The 27,313-nt window shown below is 49.4% G+C and overlaps 1 protein-coding gene across 3 annotated transcripts in view; it reads right to left on the reverse strand.

Moving 5' to 3' along the window:
• LOC137637094 (gem-associated protein 6-like) overlaps window positions 1-27,313 on the reverse strand; it is a 125,924-nt gene that overhangs the window by 58,221 nt on the left and 40,390 nt on the right. For all 3 annotated transcript variants that reach the window (XM_068369389.1, XM_068369390.1, XM_068369391.1), the window contains exon 2: window positions 14,553-14,693. In XM_068369389.1, the coding sequence (XP_068225490.1) occupies window positions 14,553-14,693 (141 nt within the window). The remainder of the gene's footprint in view (window positions 1-14,552; window positions 14,694-27,313) is intronic.

Below are 27,313 nucleotides of genomic sequence, written 5' to 3' on the forward strand. Positions count from 1 at the left end.
AGACACTTTGCACTGTTTACACCACGATCTAAGGGTCTCCCACTTCAATTGGTAGACTCTCTGTGAAGAGACCATTCTCGCTCTGGCGATTGCTCTTGCAGCTTGTGTAGAAAAGCTTCACGCTCTAACAAGCTTCTCGATAGTCTGAAGGCAGTCAGCTGTAGAGCGAGGGGGTTTTGATGATACCTCTCGAAGTGGGCCTGTTTGAGAAGCTTTGGACTTGGAGAAAGGCTTCTCGGAAAGTCCACTAACATCTCCACCATCTCTGTGAACCACTCTCTTGCTGGCCAGAATGGAGCTATCAAGATCATTCTCCCTGCCTCGAGGAGAGCGACTTTCTTGACAACTAGGTTGATAATCTTGAACAGGGGGGAACGCCTAAGTGTCTATCCCTGTCCAGTCCAACAAGAAGGCGTCTACTGCTATTGTTTCCTTGTCCGGAACTAGGGAGCAGTAGTTGGGGATTCTCTTGTTCTGGTTGAAGGCGAAGAGGTCTATTGAAGACCTCCCCCATAACTTCCACAGCCTCTGGCAAACCTGATGGTTGAGGTTCCATTCATTGCCCTTTTCTGATGAGCATGTCTGCTCTTACATTCTTCTGTCCCTGCACATATCTCGTTAAAAGCTCTACGCCATTCTCCTTCACCCACAGAAGGAGCTCTCTTGCTGTTTCGTATAGGGACAGAGAATGAGTCCCTCCTTGCTTCTTGATGGAAGTCAGGGCCGTGGTGTTGTCTGAATTGACTTCTACTACTCTCCCCGAGACAGAGTCTTTGAAGGCTTTCAATCCTAACAGAATGACCATCAACTCTTTCATGTTGATGTGCCATTCGTTCTGTTTCACTTCCCAAGAGCCCGTGCTGCTCCCCATCCTGACTCTGAAGCGTCTGAGAATAACACAAGATCTGGGTTCTTCCTGAACAGGGAGATTCCTTCCCCTAATATCGACAGATCCAAGCACCAACTCAGATGTCTCTTGATCTCTGCTGGAATGGGGAAGGAAAAGGAGTCCTCCTGATTCTTCCTGTCCCATACTCTTAAAAGGAAGTGTTGTAGAGGTCTGAGATGCAACCTTCCCAGGGAGACAAACTGCTCGAGTGAGGAGAGGGTGCCCAGCAAACTCATCCAATCCCTCCCCGAGCACTTCTGCCTCTCCAGGAATTCCTGCACCTTCTCGAGGCACCTGTTTTGCCTTTCTTGGGAGGGAGAAGCCCGAAAATGAGCTGAGTCCAGAACTACCCCCAAATAAAGAATCGTCTGACTCGGTTCGGTCTGGGACTTCTCCTTGTTGATGATGAGACCCAGTTCCTCGGTCATCATAAATGTCTTGTGTAAGTCCTCCAGACACCTGTTCTTCGACCGGGACCCTATCAGCCAGTCGTCCAGGTATAGGGATACTCTTATCCCCTCTTGATGAAGCCATCCCGCCACGTTTGCCATTACTCTGGTGAAAACTTGAGGGGCTGTGTTGAGGCCGAAACAAAGGGCCTTGAATTGGAAGCACCTGCCCTGGACTACAAATCTTAGAAATTTCCTTGAAGCCGGGTGGATGAAGATATGAAAGTAAGAGTCTTGCAAGTCCAGAGACACCATCCAGTCCCCTGGACGGACCGCAGCCAGCACCGACTGAGTCGTCTCCATGGTAAACTTGGTCTTTTCTACAAAGACGTTCAGCGTGCTGACATCTAGAACGGGTCTCCATCCACCCCAGCTCTTGGGCACCAGAAACAAGCGATTGTAGAACCCAGGGGATTCTAGTTCCAAGATCGGTTCTATCGCTCCCTTTTCCAGCATCTGGTTTACCAGATCCAGTAGTGCCCCTTGTTTCACGGCGTTCGAGTATTGAGCCACTAAGGCTGGTGGTGCTTCTTGAAATTGGAGGCTTCTTCAAGAGGGGGATCTAGTACCCCTCTCTGATGACCGAGAGGGACCAGGCGTCCGCCCCTCTTTCCTTCCAGGCATGCCAAAACTGTGACAGCCTTGCTCCTACTGCTGTCTGGAAGACTTGTGACTCATTTCCTAGCGCAGGCCCTGAACGTCTTTCTGTTCGCTCTACTGCCCGTCTCCTGCCTTCTTCCTCTGAATTCCGTCCTAGTTGGGGCTCTACCCCGAAAGGGCTGCTGAACTTTCTTCTCCTCCTTCTTCAAAAATGACAGATTTCCCGGTAGAGCCTTCCTTGCGAAGCGCGTCAGGAGGTCTTACGTAGCCTTTTGTGTCAGCGAAAGGGTAATGTCCCTGACTAGGGACTCAGGAAAAAGATGTTCCGAGAGAGGGGCGTATAGTAGCTCTACTTTCTGTGCGACCGTATCCGCTTTGGTCGTGAAAGAGCATAATAGAGCCCTCTTCTTCAGAACTCCCGCAGAAAACAGGGAAGCCAACTCGTTTGCCCCATCTCTTGGAGCCTTATCCATACAGGCCATAATACTGGTTAGGTCTTCTGTCCCTGTGGCTTGCACGTGTTCTGCTTTCCTGGCCAGTGTTCCAAGTGCCCAGTCTAAGAAGCTGAACACTTCGAAGAATCTGAAGATTCCTTTGATGAGGTGGTCTAGCTCCGACATAGACCACATCACCTTAGCAGAATTAAGGGCATGTCTCCTAGACGAATCTACTATGCCAGAGAAGTCCCCCTGGGAGGAGGCCGGTACTCCCAGGCCAAGAGCTTCTCCAGACTCATACCACATGCCTGCCTTAGAGGCAAGTCTAGCTGGTGGAAACGAGAAGGTGGTCTTCACTGCTTGTCTACGTTCTTTCAGCCAGTCATTGATCCTAACCAGAGCCTTCTTTGCTGAAATCGACAGTTTCATCTTGATGAAAGCTGACTGCTTCTTCGACTTCTTCCTGATGAACTGTGACTGAGAAGAACGAGGAGCAGCAGGTTTAAACTCCTCTCCATACAGTTCAAAGAGGGAGCGTGAGAGGACCTTATAGTCAGCAGTCGCATTAGCAGGTTTATCTTCGTCCTCTGAAATATCCTCTAAGTCTTGGATTCCTTCCAACTCTGTTTCCCTTTAAGCTGAAGGAACTAAGTCGGAGGTTTCTTTAACATCCAAATTAATTTCAGTCCGGCGTGCATAAGTATCACTCCCTTCTAGCTGTTCACCTGTGTCAGAGGAGTAAAGCCAGTCGCCGGATGCGTCCTGACGTCGGGAGACGCATGCGTCCTGGAGCCAAGCGCTGGTTACGTCTAGGCGTCGAGCACTTGATGCGTCCTTGCGTCGAGCGGTGGATGCGTCCTGACGTAGAGAGGTGGATGCGTCCTTGCGTCGAGAGCTGAATGCGTCCTGACGTCGAGAGTTTGAAGCGTCCTGGAGAGGCAGGCTGGATGCGTCCTGACGTCGCGAGCTGGATGTGTCCTGATGTCGAGAGTTAGTTGCGTCCTGACATCGAGAGTCGGAAGCGTCCTGACGACGAGAGTTGTATGCGTCCTGTCGTCGAGAGCTGCAACCATCTTGTCAAGTGCTGGTCTGATGAGAGCGAGAGTAGATGTCTTCCTGGCGTGGAGAACTTAAAGCGTCGTCGAGCCACAGAATCATCGTATCGGAGAGAGGGAGAATATTCCTGTCGTCTAGAGGAAGGAGAGACGTGGCGTCGAGAGCTTGACGAATCGCGGCGTCAAGAGTCGGGAAAAGAACCCTGATTGGCGCCAGGAGCTTCGCGGTGCCGAGAGAGGGGCGTTTCCCTGGGCGAAGTGTGACGCATCATCCACTCACCGCAAGAACGGTGCTGTCTGTAGTCCCGAAAGGGAGAGAAACTCCGTTCCCTCTTATTAGCTTAAGAAAACTTTGCGGGTGTTTCTTTGCTTGACCTCTTCACTGGTAACTTGTCGTCCTTACGTCTGCCCGACTGTGGGGGAGGGAGGCTAAAAGCTTGAACTAGTGACACCAGTTGGTCTTGCATGACGGTTATGAAGGATTTCGCAACCGCTGCTGGGTCTTGCGATTCCGAAGGAGAAGGCTGCCGAGTCACGCTGGTAGCAGGAGAAGGTTCTCTAGAGAGTCCTTCATAACCTGAAGGAAGAGGAGATCTCTCCTTCCTCCAAGCATCCTGCGGTGAATCGTCCGTTCTAGGTTTAGACCTTTTCGCTGGAGAGGCGTTCCAGTCATCGTCGGAAGGAAAAGGTTCCGGGCTACTCCATCTACTCGAAATGGGAGAGCGAGTACGGGTCTTGTCAGCTTGCTGCATCCACCTTCTCTTTGTCGGCCTCGACACCTCATACTTCCATCTGCGTCTAGGAGAGGGGCTTGGAGAAGACACTACCACGTCCGACACGCCTTTTCTGTGGCGGGAATAAGCAGCCTGGGAAATAGCAACAGGACTGCTTGAGGCGACGGCTGACTGAGGATAAGTACCTCTCACCCCCTTGCGGTCGTCGACGTACCTTCTCCCTTAGTCCTGGGAGCTTGGTAGAGGTCTAGACCTAGGGGCATGACAGGTTCGATCAGTCACCACCTCCACTGCACTTTCACAAGCACTATCACTAATTTTATTTGCACTCTTACCTTCCTTCAAGGCTGCAAGCTGGTCCTAAAGATCCTTCATCTCAACCGCCATCCTGGCGTACTGAAGGTCATCCACAGTAGTCACAGTTCCTGTAGAAGGAGCAGGAGCTACTACCTCAGGAGAAGGTTCAACTTCTACAGAAGATCTAGGAATTGAGGGGTTCTAAGAAAGGTCTAGGCTAACATCACTAACAGAATTAGATTTAGATTTAGAAGCCCTCCTGACTTTATCCAATTCTAATTTACTCACATAGTGTTTCATTTCCATCCATTTCTTTTCATCCAAAACCTCACATTCTTTACACCTTTTATCCAGAGCACACTCAAAGCCCCTGCACCCCAAACAAACAGTGGAGGGTCCACCGAAGCTTTCGGCAACCTCACCTTGCATTCCTCATTCACACACACTCGAAAATGCTTATCAGACATCGTATCCAAAGAACAATCAAAAGAATAAATTAAAAAAACGAGCCACAAAAGCGATTGCCAATCCACAGGTCAGTATACGTTACCAATAATTAGTCCAATACAGCGACACGGGGAAGCGAGCGAAAAACCTGACAGCGGACCAGCAACGATGTTGTCAGTCCAACCAGCAGAGATGATCTGAGGAACAGAAAATGGGAATGATTCCAAGTACCACCCTGTAAGGGTTGTTAACCACCTAACCGAACAACTACCACTCGGCGGTTGACGGAAGTTTTGAAAAATCTGTCGGACCGACAGAGGCTATAGCTATATATATATATAACTGACAGGTAAGTTCTATTCGTAAAAGTCTTTCCCTGGTCCTTCTTGGATTGCATCCAGTCTCCCATCATTCTCAAGGCTCTCTTAGATGAGCGAGAAAACACCATCTTTGTGAACAGAGACTCCTTCGACGCCTTTCCGAGCGTAAACTTTGAAGCAGGGGAACAAGGAGCAGCAGGAACAAAATAATTTGGAAACTTCGGTAAAAACTCTCATGAGTTTCTTTAAATCCACCGAAGGATGAAGGGTCTTAGGATCTTCTCCTTCCGAGACTTCCTCTAAATGATCACTGGGGGAAAGGTGATCGTCGATCCCTTCCTCCGACAGGTCTCAAATCGAGGTAGAGACACCCTGTTTCCTAGGAGTCAACTCCTTAAGATCCTGACTTCTGGCGTCAAGGGGTCCAAGATCATGACGCCTGGCGTTACGTTGTTCCAACGCTTGACGCTCGGAACTATGACGTTCGCGATCTCAACACTCGGTTTGCCTGGCGTCATCACGATGTCTGAGGCTGTTACGCTCGGCATCCCGACGTCTAACTCCTTGACGCTCGGCGTCATGCGTACCAGTCTCTTGACACTTAGCATGAAGTTCCTCCTTACGCCGCTAGGCGTCATGGCTACCAGGCTCCAAACGCTTGGTAAGCTGCTCATCGTCAAGAACCTCTCGACTCTTAGCTTTCTGACGCTTGGCGTCAAGGTGTGAAAAATCCTGACGCTCAGCGTCTTGGTGAGCCACTCTCTTCTTGTCCGCAGGCTGATGGACTTGCATGAGGGAAGAGAGTTTCTGCTCCATATCTTGCAGTATATTAAGATTAGGATCAACTTATTGTGGCAAAACAGGAGACGTTGCTTCTACAACAAGATCGCTTTCTACGTCGCTCAAGGAAAGCGCAGAGCGTCCAGGGGACGGAAACCAATCTGAAGGAAGAAGAGGAGCATGCACAGAGGTCATGCCAGTCTCAGAAAACTGTCTTGAAACCGGTGGGGCTGGACGCTTGACAGCTTCCGACATCCTTCTATCTCCTACCGACGTAACAGGGCGCTTGGCAGGAGAGCATTCTTCGGAGCAGGAAGGAAAATGCTCCAGACTGCTCCAATGGCTGCAACCTGGAGCCTGAGGCGTCATGACACGACACTGTTCGACAGAGTCAATCTTCCTTTTCAGAGGTCTGGATGCGAGACGCCAGCCCCGTCTGGGCGCTGCGTTATCCGAAGAGGACGAAAACACTTTCACCTCACCTTTCCCATGGCGAGGGTGAGCGTCCTGTGAAGCGTCAACAGGTACGCTCGAGGGGACGACTGCTCGGGCGCTAACGCCTCTCGTTTCCTTTCGCCATTCGACATTCCTTCTCCCAGGGGTTGGGGAGCTTGGAAGAGGTCTGTGGCTAGGAGAACGACAGGTCCAAGCAGACGCACCCTCTACTGCACTGATCAAATTCACTTCACTTTTAGCACTGACACTAGCACTCTTTAATTCTTTAACGTCGGACATTAACTTGGTTCTGTCCGCTGCGAGCGACTCAACTCTCACGCCCAGGGCTTGAATGGCCACCATCATGTCCTTTAGAGTTGGTTCACTACCACTACAGGGGAGGGATTAGGTTCGTTGACACGGGAAGGGGAACAATCTCTAGAAGAACGAGATAAACTCATACTCCTTCTAATCCTATCCCTCTCAAGCTTACAAGTGTAGTGGTCATACTCCAACCACTCACTCTCAGACAAAATAACACATTAATCGCAACGATCAACCAACTCACAAACTTTACCTCTACATTTCACACAAATGGAGTGGGGATCAACAGAGGCTTTTGCAAGCCGGGTCTTACAACCTCTCACACACCTAAAAGTTGAAGAAGAGACAGACATTTTTAATATTTTAAAGAGAGATCATACAAGCAAGGATCAAAACAACAAAATCCAATTGCGGTTCAAGAAAATCAAAAAATAAATCCAAACGAGCGAAAGCCAAAGCCAAATTGTACATCACCAAAATAACTGCAATTATACACAGGCTACAGCGAGTGAAAAATCCAACGATGTCGCCGGTGAGGCGGCAAGGAAGATCTGAGGAATGACTGGAATGGTTCCAGGTACCTGGGTAGAGGGCACACTGGTGGTAAACCTGGCTACCCAACCGGCGATTGCCGCGAGTTTTGAAATTTCTGCCATGACGTCAGGGACTCAGCTATACTGTATATATAACTACCAGGTAAGTCAGATGTTTAAAAATGATATTTTAATTATAAAATAAATTTTTGAATATACTTACCCGGTGAATATATAATAGCTGACGTCTCACACGGCTCGACAGAAACCAAAATCTCGCGAGCGATCGCCATGAAGGTTGCGGGTGTGACCACCAGCACCGACTATCGGCCAGATACCGCATATACTTGTAAACAGCTACAGTTCTTCTCATTCCGCTGGGTCTCTATCGGGGAGGAAGGGAGGGCCTTTAATTTATATATTCACCGGGTAAGTATATTCAAAAATTTATTTTATAATCAAAATATCATTTTTAAATATTAAACTTAGCCGGTGAATATATAATAGCTGATTCACACCCATGGTGGTGGGTAGAGACCAGTATTAATACAATAAAGGCGTATATGCTCATGAGTTTTTGACAATTATATCATAACAAAACCCAATTAAATATAGGTACCTGGTAAGGAAGCTGACTCTGACGATTACTCTGCCTTATTAGTCCGCTTTCCTCAAGAAGCCCAGCCATCCTCTTAGGATGCTGAAAGACTCCCAGGAGCTGTTATATCCAGGGCGACCACCCATACAACAGGACCTCATCAAAACCCTTAATCTGGGCGCTCTCAAGAAACGACATTTGACCACCCGCCAAATCAATAAGGATGCGAAAGACTTCTCAGCCTTCCGTACAACCCAAGACAAGATTAAAAACATTTCAAGAGAAGATTAAAAGGATATTGGGATTAAGGGAATGTAGTGGTAGAACCCTCACCCACTATTGCACTCGCTGCAACGAATGGACCCAGTGTGTAGCAGTCCTCATAAAGAGTCTGGACGTCTTTTAAGTAAAATGAAGCGAACACCAACTTGCTCCTCCAAAAGGTCGCGTCCATAATACTTCGCAGAGATCTGTTTTGCTTAAAAGCCACGGAAGTTGCTATCGCTCTTACTTCGTGCGTCTTGACCTTAAGTAAACAACGATCTTTTTCACTTAAGTGAGAATGAGCCTCTCGGATTAAAAATCTAATAAAATACGATAAAGCATTTTTAGACAAAGGCAATGAGAGCTTCTTAACGGAGCACCATAAGGCCTCAGATCCACCTCGTAAAGATCTGGTACGAGCTAAATAAAACTTAAGAGCTCTAACTGGGCACAGTACTCTTTCAACCTCGTTGCCTACAATCTCTGATAGGCAAGGTATATCAAAAGATTTAGGCAAAGGACGAGAAGGCAGTTCATTTTTGGCCAAGAAACCAAGCTGAAGCGAACATGTGGCTTTATCTGTAGAGAAGCCGATGTTTTTACTAAAGGCATGGATCTCACTGACCCTTTTAGCCGAAGCCAAGCACACCAAAAAAAGCGTCTTGAGGGTGAGATCCTTCAGGGAGGCTGAATGTAATGGCTCAAACCTGTCGGACATTAGGAACCTTAGGACCACGTCTAAGTTCCAACCAGGAGTTGACATACGATGCTCCTTAGAGGTCTCGAAGGACTTAAGGAGATCTTGGAGATCTTTATTATTGGACAGATCCAAGCCTCTATGTCTGAACACAGAAGCCAACATGCTCCTGTAGCCCTTAATAGTGGGAGCAGAGAGGAAGCAAACATTTCTCAGATGCAGGAGAAAGTCTGCAATTTGGGCTACAGAGGTACTTGAAGAGGAAATGGATGATGACTTGCACCAGTCTCTAAAGACCTCCCACTTCGACTGGTAGACCTTGATGGTAGATGCTCTCCTAGCCCTCGCGATCGCTCTGGCTGCCTCCTTCGAAAATCCTCGAGCTCTTGAGAGTCTTTCAATAGTCTGAAGGCAGTCAGACGAAGCGCGGGGAGGCTTTGATGAAGACTCCTTACGAGGGGCTGCCGTAAGAGATCCATCCTTAAAGGCAGACTCCTTGGAACGTCTACCAGCCATTGAAGTACCTCTGTGAACCACTCTCTCGCGGGCCAGAGGGGAGCAACCAACGTCAACCTTGTCCCTTCGTGAGAGGCGAACTTCTGCAGTACCTTGTTGATGATCTTGAACGGCGGGAATGCGTACGCGTCCAGGTGAGACCAGTCCAGCAGAAAAGCATCTATGTGGGCCGCCTCTGGATCTGGGACTGGAGAGCAATAGGTCGGGAGCCTTTTGGTCAACGAGGTGGCAAAGAGGTCTATGGTGGGTTGGCCCCAAGTCATCCAAAGACTCTTGCACACGTCCTTGTGGAGGGTCCATTCTGTGGGGATCACCTGACCTCTCCGACTGAGACAGTCCGCCAAGACGTTCAAGTCCCCCTGGATGAATCTTGTCAACAGTAAGATGCCTCGATCTTTTGACCAGATGAGGAGGTCCCTTGCGATGACGAACAGTGTGTGGGAGTGAGTGCCTCCTTGCTTGAAGATGTACGCCAAGGCTGTGGTGTTGTCCGAATTCACTTCTACCACTTTGTTTCGTAGAAGACTCTCGAAACTCGTCAAGGCCAAGTGAACAGCCAACAGCTCCTTGCAGTTGATGTGCAGGCTCCTCTGATCCGACGTCCAAAGACCCGAACATTCCAGACCGTCCAGAGTCGCTCCCCAACCCAAATCCGACGCGTCTGAGAACAACACGTGGTTTGGGTTCTTGACCGCCAGGGACAGACCCTCTCGCAGACTTATGTTGCTGTCCCACCAGTTCAGGCACGTTTTTACTGGCTCTGAGATCGGGATTGACACAGCTTCCAAAGTCTTGCCCTTGTTCCAATGGGAGTCTAGATGGAACTGGAGAGGGCGAAGGTGAAGTCTCCCTAGTGAGATAAATTGTTCCAGGGATGACAGAGTCCCTAGGAGGCTCATCCAACTTCTCACTGAGCAACGGTCTTTTTTCAGCATGAGGCGGACTTTGAGCAAGGCTTGATCTATCCTGGTGGCAGACGGAAAAGCCCGAAAAACTAGACTGCGAATCTCCATCCCCAAATAGAGAATCGTCTGGGAGGGATTCAGTTGAGACTTTTCTAAGTTCACTAACAGTCCCAACTCCTTTGCAAGATCCAACGTCCATTGAAGGTCCTGCAGACAGCGATGACGGGACGACGCTCTGAGTAGCCAGTCGTCCAGGTACAGGGAGGCTCGAATTCCCGATAAATGAAAGAATTTTGCCACATTCCTCATGAGCCTCGTAAACACGAGAGGAGCAGGGCTGAGGCCGAAGCACAGTGCTTGGAACTGGTACACCACATTCCTGTATACAAACCTCAGATACGGTTGAGAATCCGGGTGTATAGGAATGTGGAAGTACGCATCCTGCAGGTCGAGAGAGACCATCCAGTCTCCCTCTCTGACCGCTGCTAGGACGGACTTCGTGGTCTCCATCGTAAATTTTGTTTTTACAACAAAAACGTTGAGCGCACTGACATCCAGCACTGGCCTCTAACCTCCTGTATGCTTTGGGACTAGGAAGAGACGGTTGTAAAATCCCGGTGATTAAAAGTCCGAGACTTTCACCACCGCTCCCTTCTCTAGCAACTGAGAAACCTGCTGATGTAGAGCTTGTCTCCTTGACTCCTCTCGATACCTGGGAGAGAGGTCTAAAGGAACTGTTACTAGAGGAGGTCTGCGTACAAAAGGTATTTTGTACCCCTCCTTGAGCAACAACACAGACTCTCGGTCTGCACCCCTCTTCTCCCAGGCCTGCCAGAAGTTGTTCAGTCTGGCCCCTACCGCTGTCTGAGGACGTGGGCAGTCAGACTCTGCCACGGGAGGACTTGGATCCTCTCCTCTTGCCTCTTTTGCTGTCGGCACGAGCGCCTCCCCTACTGGGGGCTCTGCCACGAAAGGGCGGGATAAACCTCGTCGCTGGGGTATCGATCTTGGGTCTTACGACATAAGGCGATGAAGGAGCAGCCTTGCGAGCAGACGTAGCCATCAGGTCGTGGGTATCCTTCTGCACCAGAGAAGCCGCAATATCCTTGATCAACTGCTGAGGAAACAAGGCAGATGACAACGGGGCAAAGAGAAGCTCCGACCTTTGGCAGGGAGTTACTCCTGCCGAAAGGAACGAGCAAAGAGTCTCCCTCTTCTTCAGGACTCCTGCCGTAAAGGTAGCGGCGAGCTCATTGGAGCCATCACGGATGGCTTTGTCCATGCAGGACATAGTAAGCACGGAAACATCACGGTCGGCCGACGAGATCTTCCTGCTTAAGGCTCCTAGCGACCAATCTAAGAAGTTAAAAACTTCGAAGGCCCTGTAAACCCCTTTGAGGAGATGGTCAAGGTCCGAGGAGGACCAGTAAACTTTAGAGCGTCTCATGGCCAGGCGACGGGGAGAGTCTACGAGGCTTGAGAAGTCTCCCTGGGCAGAGGCAGGAACTCCCAAGCCGAGAACTTCTCCCGTGTCATACCAGACGCTCGCTCTAGAAGCTAGTTTAATAGGAGGGAAAGCAAAGGCTGTCTTCCCCAAAATCCTCCTGGTGATCAACCAGTCGCCTAGCAAACGTAAAGCCCTCTTAGAAGAGCGAGAGAGCACTAGCTTAGTAAACGAAGGCTTCGAAGCAGCTAGGCCTAGCGCAAACTCTGACGGAGGCGAACGAGGAGCAGAAGTTACAAAATGGTCCGGAAAAAGATCCTTAAAAATCAGCATGATTTTCTTAAAGTCCATAGAGGGCTGAGCAGCTTTAGGCTCTTCTCCGTCTGACAAAATGCCCAAAGGAATATCAGTAGGAGGAGGATCAGCAACTTCCTCATCTGAAGGAACCTCGTCCGACAATTGCCGAGTCTCATGAAAAGGAGAGACCTGCCGCGGCGGCAACGCTTGACAGGCAATGTCAACAAGCAAAGGAGCAGCAGTAGCAGTAGAGGAAGCGACGTCACGCCGCTGCTGAAAGGACTGAAAACCTTGTGACTGACCAACAACAACAACAGGAGTTGATGGACGCTCGACGTCACGTCGGAACTGCATTGACTGCATAGACTGAGCAGTCAAAACAACCTTCGACTGCGGTGATTGACGCTCAACGTCAAGTCGAGGCAACTGAGCCGGTCGGCGAACGTCCTGAACGTCAACACGAGACTGCGGCAGCGGCTGAACGTCAACACGAGACTGCGGCAGCGGCTGAAAGTCAATACGGGACTGCAGCGAGGGAGGATCCATGTCACGTGACTGATGTGAAAAACTACTGACATCACGTTTCAAAGTACAAGAAACTTCAGCACTAACGTCAAATGGACGAGTAAAAGCTCGTTTGGGCGGCTGACGGCCAGAGTCTCGATCAGAGTAACGGTGATTCGAAAGCGAAGGATCATCGTGAACCTGCTCAACGTTATACTCCTCCATAAGGGAGGCAAGCTTAGTCTGCATGTCCTGCAGGACAACCCATTTAGGATCAACGGGAGTCGGAACGGGCCGAGACGACGGTAACGTCTGTGTTGGCAAAACATTGCCTTTACCGCGACCCTCGGACCCCGTGTTACGCTTACGTTTAATAGGCGAACAGTCTTCCGACGACTGCAAAGGGTCAGAGCTGTCCCAGTGGCTACAGCCAGGACGCTGGACCTGTCCTGAAGGGACTGACTTTCGCTTCAAGGGTCTAGAAACCTTGCGCCAAGGTTTCTTTTGCGAAAAGCCTTCGGATGACGAGAACACAGCCTCACCCGTCTTATGGTAAAGGCGATCTTGACGAGAAACGCCCGATACCAAAGAGGGAACATCTGTACGTTGGTTAAAGCCTCTCGTCCCCTTAAGTCCTACGACATTACTTCTCCCTGGTGCAGGGGAGCCTGAAAGAGGTCTCGGACTAGGGGAGCGACAAGCACGAACAGACGAACCCTCGGTCGCAACACTAAATACACTTTGCGCACTTATCACTTTATCACTACGATTTTCTGATTTGCCACTCTGACACTTCAATAACTTCACATCTGACATGAGTTGGTTACGGTCCGATGCTAAGGACTCAACTTTCTCGCCTAAAGCTTGAATCGCAAGAAACATATCCCGCATGGACGGTTCATGAGTGCTAGTAGGGGGTTCAGGAACAACTACTACAGGGGAAGGATTAGGTTCAGGGGCATGGGAGAAGGAAAATTCCAACGACCTAGAGGAGCTTCTCTTCACCCTATCTCTCTCCAGCTTACGAGAATATTTATCAAATTCAAGCCAGTCGAATTCCGACAAGACCACGCACTCATCACACCGATCTCCTAATTGGCAGGATTTACCCCGGCAATTAGAACAAACGGTATGTGGGTCGAGAGAGGCCTTGGGAAGACGTTTGTTACAATCCCTAGCATTACATTTGCAAAATTTAGGTCCAGGGATAGGAGAAGGGTCAGCCATATTGAACAATCAGAGAAAATCCAAAACAAATCCAAAGTCATCAACAATAAAAACTTGCCAAAAAAGGGTTCAAGAGTTTTAATTGAAGAAAAAAACACCCGTCACAGCGAAAGCTCAAAACAACCAAAATAAGTACTTCACCAAAAATGACGAAAACTCAAGGTCAACAGCGAGCGGAATCAACTTGTCGATAAGACCGACAGAGAAGAACTGGAGCTGTTTACAAGTATATGCGGTATCTGGCCGATAGTCGGCGCTGGTGGTCACACCCGCAACCTTCATGGCGATCGCTCGCGAGTTTTTGGTTTCTGTCGAGCCGTCCGAGATGTCAGCTATTATATATTCACCGGCTAAGTTTAATATTTAAAATTGGGTTTATGGAAGAGCAAGCCAAAATCAAAAGTGATGTAACGCACTGGGTGAGTGTGTGAGCAAGGTGGCTGTACTAACCACAGCTTTCTAGCGGAGGGTTGTTATCACCTTGCGTTAAAAGTTTATGGCTGGATGCAAACTACGCCAGAATAATATATTAATAGTAAAGAGCGAAGGGTTTGTATATGTGTACGAACAAAATTAAGTTTAAAAATCCCTTTCTTGTTACACAAACCCTATAAAATGTGACATCTATCAATTGAAACTTAAATAAAAGTGAAGAAAATGCTGAGGACCACAATCTTTGAAGAAAGAGGATAACAGAGGGCTGTGGTGTTGGCAATTAAAGATGGAGAAAATAGAAAGAAGAGGCATACTGATTGGAATTACTGTAGAGCTAAATAGCAATAAACAAGTACTGTACTCACCTTTCTGACACTGGATCAATTGTATATACCCAACCAACATGGGTTTGTTTGTTTTTTGTACTGATTTCCACCCTGGTATGAATCAAAGCAAGCTGCTGCACTGAGTCATTTGTAAATATCTTGTGTTTCTCAGCCATTATCCTAAAACAGACATGAAAACATTCATCAAAATACTGCTCAGTACTATATAAACACTACAGTATACTGTACACATCCACATAAACAGTACAGTAATTGTATTGTCCTTCCTTTTGGTGAATTTCTTCACTAGCAATATATAAAAATGATATTTTCATAATAAAATAAATTTTTGAACATACTTACCAGCTGGTTATATAAGAAGGGCTATAGTCCCTGATGCCCCGGCAGAACTATTCAAAACTCGTGGACTACAGGTAGAACTAATCCAACCACTTCAGATTTTCCTTGCCCCTTGGTCTCTAGAGGGGAGGAGGGTGGGATTATAACTTATAAAACCAGCGGGTAAGTATGTTAAAAAATTTATTTTATTATGAAAATATAATTTTTAAACATAAAACTTACCCATTGGTTATATAAGAATGGCTGATTGACACCCTTGGTGGCGGGTCAGAGACAGCAATTTCATTGGAAATTCACTTAAGAGTTACACCTAAGCAACTTAAGAGGTTCGTACCTAATAAGGAAGCAGACTGCAATGGTTTTCTGCCTCATTCTGTCTGCTATCCTTAGAAGATCCAGCGGTCCACCCAGGGGGCTGATGATCTCTAGGAACTGTCAAAAGGTGCCATAACCTATAACATGACAGGACCTTCACTAATACCCTTGTTCCGGGAGCTCTCAAGGAACAACATGACCACCTGACCAAATCAACAGATTGCGGAAGACTGTCGACCAATCTCCACATACAACCATAAAACAACAAAGTTCCAAGAGAAAGAAAAGGGTACTAGGAATTAGGGGAACGTAGTGGTAGATCCTTCACTTACTACTGCATTCGCAGCAACGAATGGACCCAAAGTGTAGCCGTCCTCATAAAGAGTCTGGACATGTTTTAAGTAATGGGATGCGAAAACAGACTTACTTCTCCAAAAATTCGCATCCATTATGCTTTGCAGAGAACGATTTTGTTTAAAAGCTACCGAAGTAGCCACTGCTCTTACTTCGTGTGCCTTCAACTTGAGCAGTCTAAGATCTGCCTCATCACACTGTGAATGAGTTTCTCTAATTAAAAGCCTTATAAAAAAGGATAGAGAATTCTTCGACATAGGCTGCGAGGGCTTCTTGACTGCACACCAGAGCGCCTCCGAGCTGCCTCTCAAGCTCTTCGTTCTGTCCAAATATACCCTTAGAGCTCTAACAGGACAGAGTACTTTTTCGATCTCATCGCCCTATGTCACAGAGATTAGTAATTTCAAAAGACTTGGGCCATGGATGAGAAGGAAGTTCATTCTTGACCAGATAACCCTGCTGCAAGGAACATATTGCTTTCCCGTTTCTGAATCCAATGTTCTTGCTACAAGCATGGAGCTCACTGACTCTTTTAGTCGTCGCCAAGCTCACTAAGAAAAGCGTCTTCAAAGTTATATCTTTAAAAGTGGCCGAGTGCAGAGGCTCGAACCTGTCACTCATAAGGAATCTAAATACTACATCCAAATTCCAAGCAGGTGAAGCCTGATGACATCTCTTAGATGTTTCAAAAGACCTAAGAAGGTCTTGTAAATCTTTATTGTTGGAGAGATCCAAATTTCTATGTCTGAAAACAGTTGCCAAAATACTTCTGTATCCTTTAATCGTCGAGGCAGAGAAGTTACGCTTATTTCTAAGATCTAAAAAGAAATCGGCAATCTGTATTATAGAGGTATTGGACGAAGAAACCGAGTTAGCCCTACACCATTCTCTGAATACCTCCCATTTGGACTGATACACCCTGATGGTAGAGGCTCTCCTTGCTCTTGCAATAGCCTTGGCTGCCTCCTTCGAGAATCCTCTAGATCTTGAGAGTTTTTTGATAGTCTGAAGGCAGTCAGACGTAGAGCTCGGAGGTTTTGGTGATTTCTTGCCAAATGGGGCTGTCTGAGAAGATCTGCTCTCAACGGGAGGCTTCTCGGCACGTCCACAGTACCTCCGTGAACCAGACTCTGACGGCCAGAAAGGAGCAATTAGGGTCATCCTGGTCCCCTTGTGAGATACGAACTTTTGCACCACTTTTGTATAGGATCTTGAATGGTGGAAAAGCGTACACATCCATGTGTGTCCAATCTAACAGGAACGCGGCTATGTGAGCTGCCTCGAGATCCGGAACTGGAGAGCAGTACGTTCCCAGTCTCTTTGTCTTGGAGGTTGCAAACAGATCTATGAGGGGACAACGTCCAGATGTAGCGTCCACTCTGTGGGAAGAACTTGGTCCCCCCTGCTGAGCCTGTCCGCACTCACAATCTTGACTCCTTGAATGAACCATGTCAATAAAAGAATCCTCCTTTCCTTCGCCAAAAGGAGAAGAGATCTCGCTAACTCGTACAGCAACTTCGAGTGGGTCCCCCCCTGCTTTGCTATACTGTATATGCTAGGGCCGTGGTGCTGTCCGCATTGACTTGAACCACCTTGTCTAGGACCAGATCCTCGAATCCTCTGAGGGCTAAGTGCTCTGCTAAGAGCTCGTTCTGATTGATATGAAGAGCCTCCTGTTCCTTTGTCCAACGACCTGATATTTCTCTTTTTCCCAATGTTGTTCCCCATCCCGAATTTGAGGCGTCTGAAAACAGCACAAGGTCTGGATTCCTCTGCTCCAACGAGGCTCCAACGAGAGGCCCTCGTTGAGTCTGTGAGCGTTGTTCCACCATCGAAGATGTGCTCTGATCGTACTTGTAATGGGAATACTCTCCCTGTCGAGACTGTCTCCCCTCTTCCAATGAGCATTGAGGTGAAATTGAAGGGGACGTAGGTGCAGTCTTCCCAGGGATACAAACTTCTCTAGAGACGAGAGGGTTCCCAGAAGACTCATCCATTCTCCTAATGAAGTGACTTTCTTCTTCACACAGGCCTCCAGCCTTAGAAGTGCTGACTGAACTCTTGCACGCGACGGAAAAGCCCGAAAATCCTGACTCTGAATCTCCATCCCCAAATAAAGGATCTTCTGGGATGGAGTCAGCTGTGACTTCTTTGGGCTCACTAGGAGTCCCATTCTTTTGTCAAATCTAAAGTCAACTGAAGGTCCTTCAAACAGCGATCGGCTGAGGGAACTCTTACAAGCCAATCGTCCAAATACAGGGAGGCTCTGATGCCTCTCGAGTGCAGCATGCTCGCCACATTCATCATTAGTTTCGTAAAAATCAGAGGAACTGTGCAGAGGTCGAACATGACAAATTCGTAGATAATTTGTATTTTTCCTAACTATACAAACCTTAGCTATTTAATAGGGGTATTACTTTCGGCATAGCTGAAATGATGAGCCATTAAAATTTTAACGAGGGTTTACTATCCACACCGCTAGTTAGCGGGGGTAGGGGAGGGTAGCTTGCTACCCCCCCCCCCCCTCACACACACCTGTACTTGAGCTCACTTTGCTTGGAGGTAGGACTTCAAAGGGGATAGGGCTGGCGGGCAAGTTTGATTAAATAACTAAGGTTTGTATAGTTAGGAAAAATGACAAATTCGGAGATAATTTGTATTTTTCCTAACCATACAAACCTTAGCTATTTAGATAGGGTTTACTTTTAGCATAGCTGAAATTGACGAGCCATTAGATTTTAATGAGGGTAGGGGTAAGGGTAGCTTGCTACCCCTCCCCCCTCACACACCGGTGAAATATCTCACTTCACTTAGAGGTAGAACTTGACTTGGGGGACAGGGCTGGCGGGCAAATATGTGTAAATAGCTAAGGTTTGTATGGTTAGGAAAAATACAAATTATCTCCCAATTTGTCATTTGTTCCGTAACCGAAATACAAACCACGTTATTTACATAAGGTGACTTACCCCTTAGGTGCAGTCTCCCCAGGGATACAAACTTCTCTAGAGACGAGAGGGTTCCCAGAAGACTCATCCATTCTCCTAATGAAGTGACTTTCTTCTTCACACAGGCCTCCAGCCTTAGAAGTGCTGACTGAACTCTTGCACGCGACGGAAAAGCCCGAAAATCCTGACTCTGAATCTCCATCCCCAAATAAAGGATCTTCTGGGATGGAGTCAGCTGTGACTTCTTTGGGCTCACTAGGAGTCCCAATTCTTTTGTCAAATCTAAAGTCAACTGAAGGTCCTTCAAACAGCGATCGGCTGAGGGAACTCTTAAAAGCCAATCGTCCAAATACAGGGAGGCTCTGATGCCTCTCGAGTGCAGCATGCTCGCCACATTCATCATTAGTTTCGTAAAAATCAGAGGAACTGTGCAGAGGTTGAACATGACAAATTTGTAGATAATTTGTATTTTTCCTAACTATACAAACCTTAGCTATTTAATAGGGGTATTACTTTCGGCATAGCTGAAATGATGAGCCATTAAAATTTTAACGAGGGTTTACTATCCACACCGCTAGTTAGCGGGGGTAGGGGAGGGTAGCTTGCTACCCCCCCCCCCCTCACACACACCTGTACTTGAGCTCACTTTGCTTGGAGGTAGGACTTCAAAGGGGATAGGGCTGGCGGGCAAGTTTGATTAAATAACTAAGGTTTGTATAGTTATGAAAAATGACAAATTCGGAGATAATTTGTAGTTTTCCTAACCATACAAACCTTAGCTATTTAGATAGGGTTTACTTTTAGCATAGCTGAAATTGACGAGCCATTAGATTTTAATGCGGGTAGGGGTAAGGGTAGCTTGCTACCCCTCCCCCCTCACACACCGGTGAAATGTCTCACTTCACTTAGAGGTATGACTTGACTTGGGGGACAGGGCTGGCGGGCAAATATGTGTAAACAGCTAAGGTTTGTATGGTTAGGAAAAATACAAATTATCTCCGAATTTGTCATTTGTTCCGTAACCGAAATACAACCCACGTTATTTACATAAGGTGACTTACCCCTTAGGTGCAGTCTCCCCAGGGATACAAACTTCTCGAGACGAGAGGGTTCCCAGAAGACTCATCCATTCTCCTAATGAAGTGACTTTCTTCTTCACACAGGCCTCCAGCCTTAGAAGTGCTGACTGAACTCTTGCACGCGACGGAAAAGCCCGAAAATCCTGACTCTGAATCTCCATCCCCAAATAAAGGATCTTCTGGGATGGAGTCAGCTGTGACTTCTTTGGGCTCACTAGGAGTCCCAATTCTTTTGTCAAATCTAAAGTCAACTGAAGGTCCTTCAAACAGCGATCGGCTGAGGGAACTCTTACAAGCCAATCGTCCAAGTACAGGGAGGCTCTGATGCCTCTCGAGTGCAGCATGCTCGCCACATTCATCATTAGTTTCGTAAAAATCAGAGGAACTGTGCAGAGGTCGAACATGACAAATTCGTAGATAATTTGTATTTTTCCTAACTATACAAACCTTAGCTATTTAATAGGGGTATTACTTTCGGCATAGCTGAAATGATGAGCCATTAAAATTTTAACGAGGGTTTACTATCCACACCGCTAGTTAGCGGGGGTAGGGGAGGGTAGCTTGCTACCCCCCCCCCCCTCACACACACCTGTACTTGAGCTCACTTTGCTTGGAGGTAGGACTTCAAAGGGGATAGGGCTGGCGGGCAAGTTTGATTAAATAACTAAGGTTTGTATAGTTAGGAAAAATGACAAATTCGGAGATAATTTGTATTGTTCCTAACCATACAAACCTTAGCTATTTAGATAGGGTTTACTTTTAGCATAGCTGAAATTGACGAGCCATTAGATTTTAATGAGGGTAGGGGTAAGGGTAGCTTGCTACCCCTCCCCCCTCACACACCGGTGAAATGTTTCACTTCACTTAGAGGTAGGACTTGACTTGGGGGACAGGGCTGGCGGGCAAATGTGTGTAAATAGCTAAGGTTTGTATGGTTAGGAAAAATACAAATTATCTCCGAATTTGTCATTTGTTCCGTAACCGAAATACAAACCACGTTATTTACATAAGGTGACTTACCCCTTAGGAAGGGTGGAAAATCCTCAGCCATACTGGCTTTGGCTTACCCGGGGACTCAGAATCCGAGTGAGCCGCACTCGAGAGGAGTCCCTGCACCTCACAAGTTCCTTGCTCCGCAAGGAACGTGTGGCCTACATAAGCTTGTGTGTGAAGGAAGAAAGTGTGACTTGTCCTAGGCAGTTGACCTGGAGTTCTTAGACAAAACTCTGGGTTAGGACGTTCCCAATACCACCTCGTCAGGGTATGGGGGACGCGACAGTATTATCTCAATACTCGGAACACAAGGAAGCATGGTTTACCTGCAGAGGTTTGAGGTCAGCTATGCAGAGACCAGGATGCTGCTTTCCCCAGGAGAGGGGAGGATGAAGAAAGAAGTAAGGGCCAGACATACTTCTTCCGTTCATGCAGTCTAAAACCCGGTAACAATGCCCTCAACCTTCTGCTACCTGTCCAAAAAGGAGCCTGAGGTTAGACCAACTGTTGTGTAGCCACCACAGGGCGATAGAAACGTATCGATACCCCTGTGGGTCAGGTCCTGCAGGAAGTGGGCTGCGAAGGTCGCTAGACGCTTCCAGACTACAGCTTGTAGCCCCTGCGTCACAGAGTAGTCCCTCTTGAAGGCCAGGGACGTTGCGATGTATCTGACATCGTGGGCTGTAGGGCGACGTGACGGGGGAGGGTCTGGATTCAGGTCAAGATGAATGCCCTTGAATCCGGGCTGAAAAGGCATACTTGGTGACCCTCCCCTGCGTCCTTATTGTGCTCCCAAACCGGGCTTGCACGTCAGGACGAACTGCAGCTGTTCTTAAAGATAACCCCTCCGGTTCCTTACTGGCAAGTAGGAGAAGGTCCGGGTCATCTGTTACAGAACGGAGACTCGAAATCTTGAAGGAGTCGAACCGAAGGTCCGGGACTCCAAGATTCTGAGTCTAGAAATCAACTCAGGAACGAACCTGAATGTTACCTCCCCCTATCCTCTTGAAAAGGCGGAGTCGTACGAGAGACCATGAAGATTGCTTACACACTTGGCCGAGGCCAGAGCGAGCAGGAGCACCGTCTTCCAAGACGGGCGACGATTAGAGGCCTGACGTAATGGTTCGCAAGAAGATCTCTTAAGGGTCTTAAGAGCCCGAACCATGTTCCATGGAGGTGGTCTCACTTCGACTGGGGGCAGGTACGTTCGTCGCTTCGCATGAGCGAAGAAAGATCCAGCAGGGAGGAAATGTCTATTCTTTCCAGCCTGAAGGCCAGGGTAAGGCTGAGTGATAGGCTTCACTGCCGAGAGCGGAAATAGAGTTTCCTCCCGCTGATAAACAATAACTCCGTTATTGCTGGAGTAGAGGCATCAAGGGGAGAGGTACCTCTCCCACGACACCAACCACAGAAGACTCTCCACTTCGCCTGGTAGACCCCTGCGGATGACTATCGCAGGTGACGTGACCTCCGCTCCGCAACTGTTGCGGGGTGCCTCTTTGTGAGGAGGTGTCGTATGGTCTCCAGGCGTGAAGCAGAAGCGATGCTACGGCTTGTGATAGATGTTGCAGTGTGGTTGTTTGAGTAGCCTGTGTCGTGGAAGAAGCTCTCCCAGGAGTTCCGCCAGGGGATGCAGAAGGTCCGGAAACCGTTCTGCGTAAAGTCGCAGCGGAGCTCTCAGAGTCATCGATAGGTTGACCGACAATCTGGTCTCGTTGAGACCCCTCCTGAACTGACAAAAAAATGGCGGGAAGACGTAGGCGTCGATGCTGTCCCACCGTTACCGGAAGGCATCTTGCCAAAGAGTCTCAGGGTCTGAGACTGGGGGGGTAATACAGCTGCAGCTTGAAGTTCCAGGCTATCGTGATCAGGTCCCCCAGGCCAGGACTTTGCTGGTTACTAGAAGCCAAAGACCCCCAGGTACTCTCTATCTGTGAGTCTCTGTTCAGATTGTCGGAGAGAACATTCCTCTGCCCGGAATGAGTGAGCCGATAGTGGTATCGAGTGAACTTCGGTTCATCTAAGTATCTCTACTGCAAGATGCGAAAGTATGAAATGTACCTCCCTGCTAGTTGGAATACGCCAGTACCATGAATTTGTCGCGCACGGAGCGACTCGGCAGGATCTGTTGGAAGGGCCAGACTACGGCCTCAAAGCCTAGCTGAACGATGTGGAGGTACCCTTCAAGTCCTGACCATAGGCCTAAACCAGAACATGGTCACCCCCCCCCCTTCCCTTTTCTTTGACGAGTCCGAGAACAGCATCAAATGCGGGGGAAGGACGAGAAGATCCACTCCCATGCAAGAGGTTTCCGTAGGTCAACCCCCATTGCAGGTCTAATCGTTCCGCTGGTCCCAAAGGGACCAGAAGGTCCAGTTAATCGTTGCTTTGATTCCACCGGAACTTGGGCCGCCTAACAGGGAACTTATCCTGAGGCGACCGTTCGGGACTTAGACGGGTCAAGGAGGAAAGGAGACCTAGGAAACGTACCAAGATAGGGCTGAAAGCTCTCCTTGTCTGAGGAACGGTTCTGCGACTCTCCTCAGCCTTGCCACACTCAACTGATGGGAAGGCTTGGAGAAGGAGTCAATATCATGGCTAGATATCCCAGATGTTGAGGTAGAAGCAGAGAAGGCTCCTTGCGAATTACCATGATCCCTAGATCTTGGTAAAGTCCCGGAAGTTTGTCTCGGTGTCGAAGAAGGTCCATTCCGAGACTACCGGAGTTAGCCAGACCTCCAGAAAGCGAAGGAGGCGGAAGCCTGCTCCTGAGTGGCCATGAGGATAGCATGGAGAGTTCTCTGGTGAAAACCTGCGTTGCTGCGGCGGGATCGCAACACAGCATCTTGAACTGGTACATCTGTAGTCTAGGCTGAATTCCAAGTGCTTCCTGGAAGACGGATGGAATGGGACCTGGAAGTACCCGTACTTCCGATCCAGGGCATATGGAGTCTTGTGGTCTCGCTACCAGTCTGATCGATTCTGCTGTTCCACGCTGAACGAAGTTTGTTCGACAAACTTGATCAGAGCTGAGTGGTCGATGACGGAACTCCCGTCTCAGATGCTTTCCTTACAAGAAAGGATCGACTGAAGAAGCCGGGGGGGAAGCCGTCAACGACCCTATGGATGGCATTCATCTAGAGCATGGCTCCTTCTGCCCGAAGGGCAAACCCCTTGCTGATCCCATGGCATAGAAGCTCAGCGACACTGGATTCGCTATCAGTGGAGGAGAGATGCTAAGAGCGAGGCGCGATATCCTTGGCTGATCACGGAGATCGTGCAGGAATCGGCACCGGGATGCTGTTATCTGAAAGAGTAACCTTAGGCATCCCCCCAGCGGGAGACCTGCAGGGGGGTTGCCAATCCTAGAGTTTGCGAACTCGGCCGCTCCCTTCAGGATTATTGCCTCCCCGGGAGGACTTCCCGTCCTACCTGTCCCTGACAGGAGGGGACTGCTATTGTACACCTTGTCTTAGCTGCCGGAGCGGTTCCGATAACCTAGGCTGACGAGGCTGTATGATGAGGCGTCGGAGGCTTGCAGGGTCTGGAAGTAAGCACTTTTTGGAGGAGTGAATCGAGATTCGACTTCCTCCGCACACCAGCTGCCCATTTCTCCGTCCTTGGGCTCAAACAAGCCCTTCCCAAGGATGGAAGCGTGTCTGAGTTTGCCGACATCCGCGGATGGGACTTCCGAGAGGAAGCCCTCGGTCACTGCGTCTAAATGCTTCAACATCGAGTTTATCCGCAAGTTCGAAACTTGGTGACGGAACGCAAAGGTGCTTGAGCCCGAGAGAAGGAAAGTTCCCATGATCTTCCTGGAGCTTTCTTGTACAAATCCTCGGGTCGCAATCGGAGAGGGAAAGGCCTAGTAAGCCCCTTCCACGAAATGGTGAAGAGGAAGGGCTAGACCAGTCACCCCCTGCCGGGCGGAGAATTTCTCGAAAGAAAACTTGCTGGCAAGACCCTTCCACGGAATGGTGGGGAGGAAGGGCTAAACCAGGTTCTGAAAAGAAGGAGAAGAATGTTGCTCAGACCTCCCTGAAGATTCTTCCTGCTCTTGCACGTGCCATGCTCTGTGTTTACGGGGTGAGATCGTGTTCTTGAAGTATGCGCTCCAGAAGACTCGCCAGGTTGCCCGTGTTGCGAAAACCCGATGGGAATCGTGGTCTAAATCGCCCTGGCGCTCGCGCGATGGTAAAATGATGGTTCGCGCGTGGGCGAACGTGGGTACGCCAGTGCGCGGGCACGCAGGCGCATGGGCGTGCAGGCACGTGGGAGCGAGAGCGCGCAGTCGAAAGTTCGCGAGGGAGCGCAGGTGGGGGCGAGCGCGGTTGGAAGGGCGAGCGCGGTTGGAAGGGCGAGCGCTGGCGGTCAGAATCCGATGGTGCGAAGGCGAGCGATGGCTCACTGGCTGGAACCGCGCTGGCGCTGGCGCGATGGAAAACCATTGGTTTGCGTGCGGGCGAACCTGGGTGCGCCTGGGCGCGCGGCCGAGAGGGCGAGCGCAAGCGGCCGGGAGACCGATGGGGCGTAGGCGGGCGATGGCGCGCTGACGAGCTATGGCGCATCTTGGCGAGCGATGGCCCGTAGGCGAGTGAAGGCGCGTTAGCAAGTGATGGCGCATTGGCAAGCGATGGCGCGTCGGCAAGCGATGGCGCGTTGGCGAGCGGTGGCGCGTTAAAAACGCTTGCGCGCAGGCGAAGAATCACGCGGGCGCATAGGAGATCGCTGGCGTGTAAGAGACTAGAGAAGATCGTCGGCAAGGAGGCGAAGGAAATCTTCTTGCCTGCGCCCAGATCTGGTAGATCGTGGGCGAGAGGGCGAACGTTGGCGCGCATCGCGCTAATCAGGAGGCGCGCAAGTGCATCAGGAAGGGGAGCGCCGATGTGCGCTGGCAAGCAGGCGATCGAGGGCGTTCAGGAAACCGTTGGTGCCCATGGCGCGTAGCAGGAAAGGGTGCGCAGGTGTGAGCTGGCAAGCTGAAGAGCGCTGGCGTACAGAAGGTCAGAAGCACAGGTGAGCACTGGCGCACAGGAAGATCTATGGCGAGACTCAACTTCCGGAGATCGTGGTCCACAGCAGGCGAGTGCTAGAGCGCTACTGCGCGCGGGCGCGCAGGAGAACGTAGGCGCACAGGAAAAACCTGGCACTTAAGGGACTTACCCACACTGTGGAATAAGCCCCTTAGCCCCGAAGGGACCGGTGCCCGTTGTAAACAGGGTGTGATGGCGCCCACTGAGCATCTGCGTCCAGGAACGGAGATGAAGACTAGAAAGTCTGGCAGGAGTAGAGCAGCTGCAACGGTCGGTATTTGTCGAGGAGGGTCCTCTGCGGAGAACGTCGAATGAAGATGAAGACGACCTCGGACAGGCGCAACACCCTCCGACCTCCGAAGAGGAGTCTCTGATCGTGAACTTCCCCGAGAGGAAGAGTCTCTGGCAGGAGAGACCGTTGGCATCAGCTGTTCCCGAAGGGAACTGAGCCCTCAGCAACAACAGCAGACGGAGTCCTCCAAAGAGGAGTCTCTATAGTGAACTCCCCCTCAGGGGAGAAGCACTCGCAGGAGAGACCGTAGGGCTCAACTGCCCCCCGAAGAAGACTGAGCCTTCAGCAACAACAGCAGACAGAGTCCTCCGAAGTGGAGTCTCTGTGGTGAACTCCCCCCCCCCCGGGGGAGAAGCACTCGCAGGAGAGACTGTAGGGCTCAGCTGCCCCCCGAAGGGGACTGAGCCTTCAGCAACAACAGCAGACGGAGTCCTCCGAAGAGGAGTCTCTGTGGTGAACTCCTCCCTGGGGGAGAAGCACTCGCAGGAGAGACCGTAGGGGTCAGATGCCCCCCGAAGGGGACTGAGCCTTCAGCAACAACGGCAACAACAGCAGAAGAGTCCTCCGAAGAGGAGTCTCTATGAGTGTCCTCCCTCGCGAACGAGAGAGGAACACTTCGTAGAAGAGACGGGTCAGCAAGTGACCTAAAAGAGCAATCCTCCGAAGAGGGGCTCCTGCAGTTGCTCAGCCCCTTGAGCATAGCTGCAGGTGCGACCGCTCAGCACCAAGAGCATAGTCGCACGAATTCCATGGTCCGAGCTTGCAACCGCTCAGCCCCTTGAGCAAGGTTACAAAAAACCGTCGCTCAGCACCAAGAGCATAACCGCCGGAGGACCAGGAACAAAATTAAGGTAAGAGGAGTTCCCCCCTAAGGGAAAAACTCAAGTCTGGACAGGGAACCTTCCCTCGGAAGGGAAGTTACCCACCCAAGGAGGCGAGCCTCCTGAGAGTTCTAAGATGAACTGAAGAGCTGTCAGTCGTCACGGGAGCACTTCCAGGAGAAGGAGACACGCCCCTGACGAAGTTCTATAGGGGAGGCAGCAACAGCAGACTTCCCAGGCCCCAACAAGACAGCTCGCTCGTTGTCACATTATACAAACGAAAACTAGATCGTTAAGTGAAAAAATAAAAGTAATTAGTTAACATTCAATCCCCCGGGAAGACTTCGAAGAGGGATCCCGAGGGAAAAGAACACAAGAATTACACAACAGGCACGTGCCCTCAACTCCACTTACACTCACGGAAGGAGAGCTGTAACAAACACAGAATTATAACAATTATAATTATGTAATTCAAATATGAATGTTCACTAAAGAAAGAACGAAAAACCCCAAGAAGAAGCGTTCTACAAAGCTGAAAAGTTAACAAATACAATTAGATTCATAAAACTAATTGAGATAAAATGTACGGCGTAGCAACCCCACCCGAC

The sequence above is a fragment of the Palaemon carinicauda genome, unplaced genomic scaffold (genome assembly GCF_036898095.1).
Source record: "Palaemon carinicauda isolate YSFRI2023 unplaced genomic scaffold, ASM3689809v2 scaffold53, whole genome shotgun sequence".
In the NCBI taxonomy this organism is placed as follows: domain Eukaryota; kingdom Metazoa; phylum Arthropoda; class Malacostraca; order Decapoda; family Palaemonidae; genus Palaemon; species Palaemon carinicauda.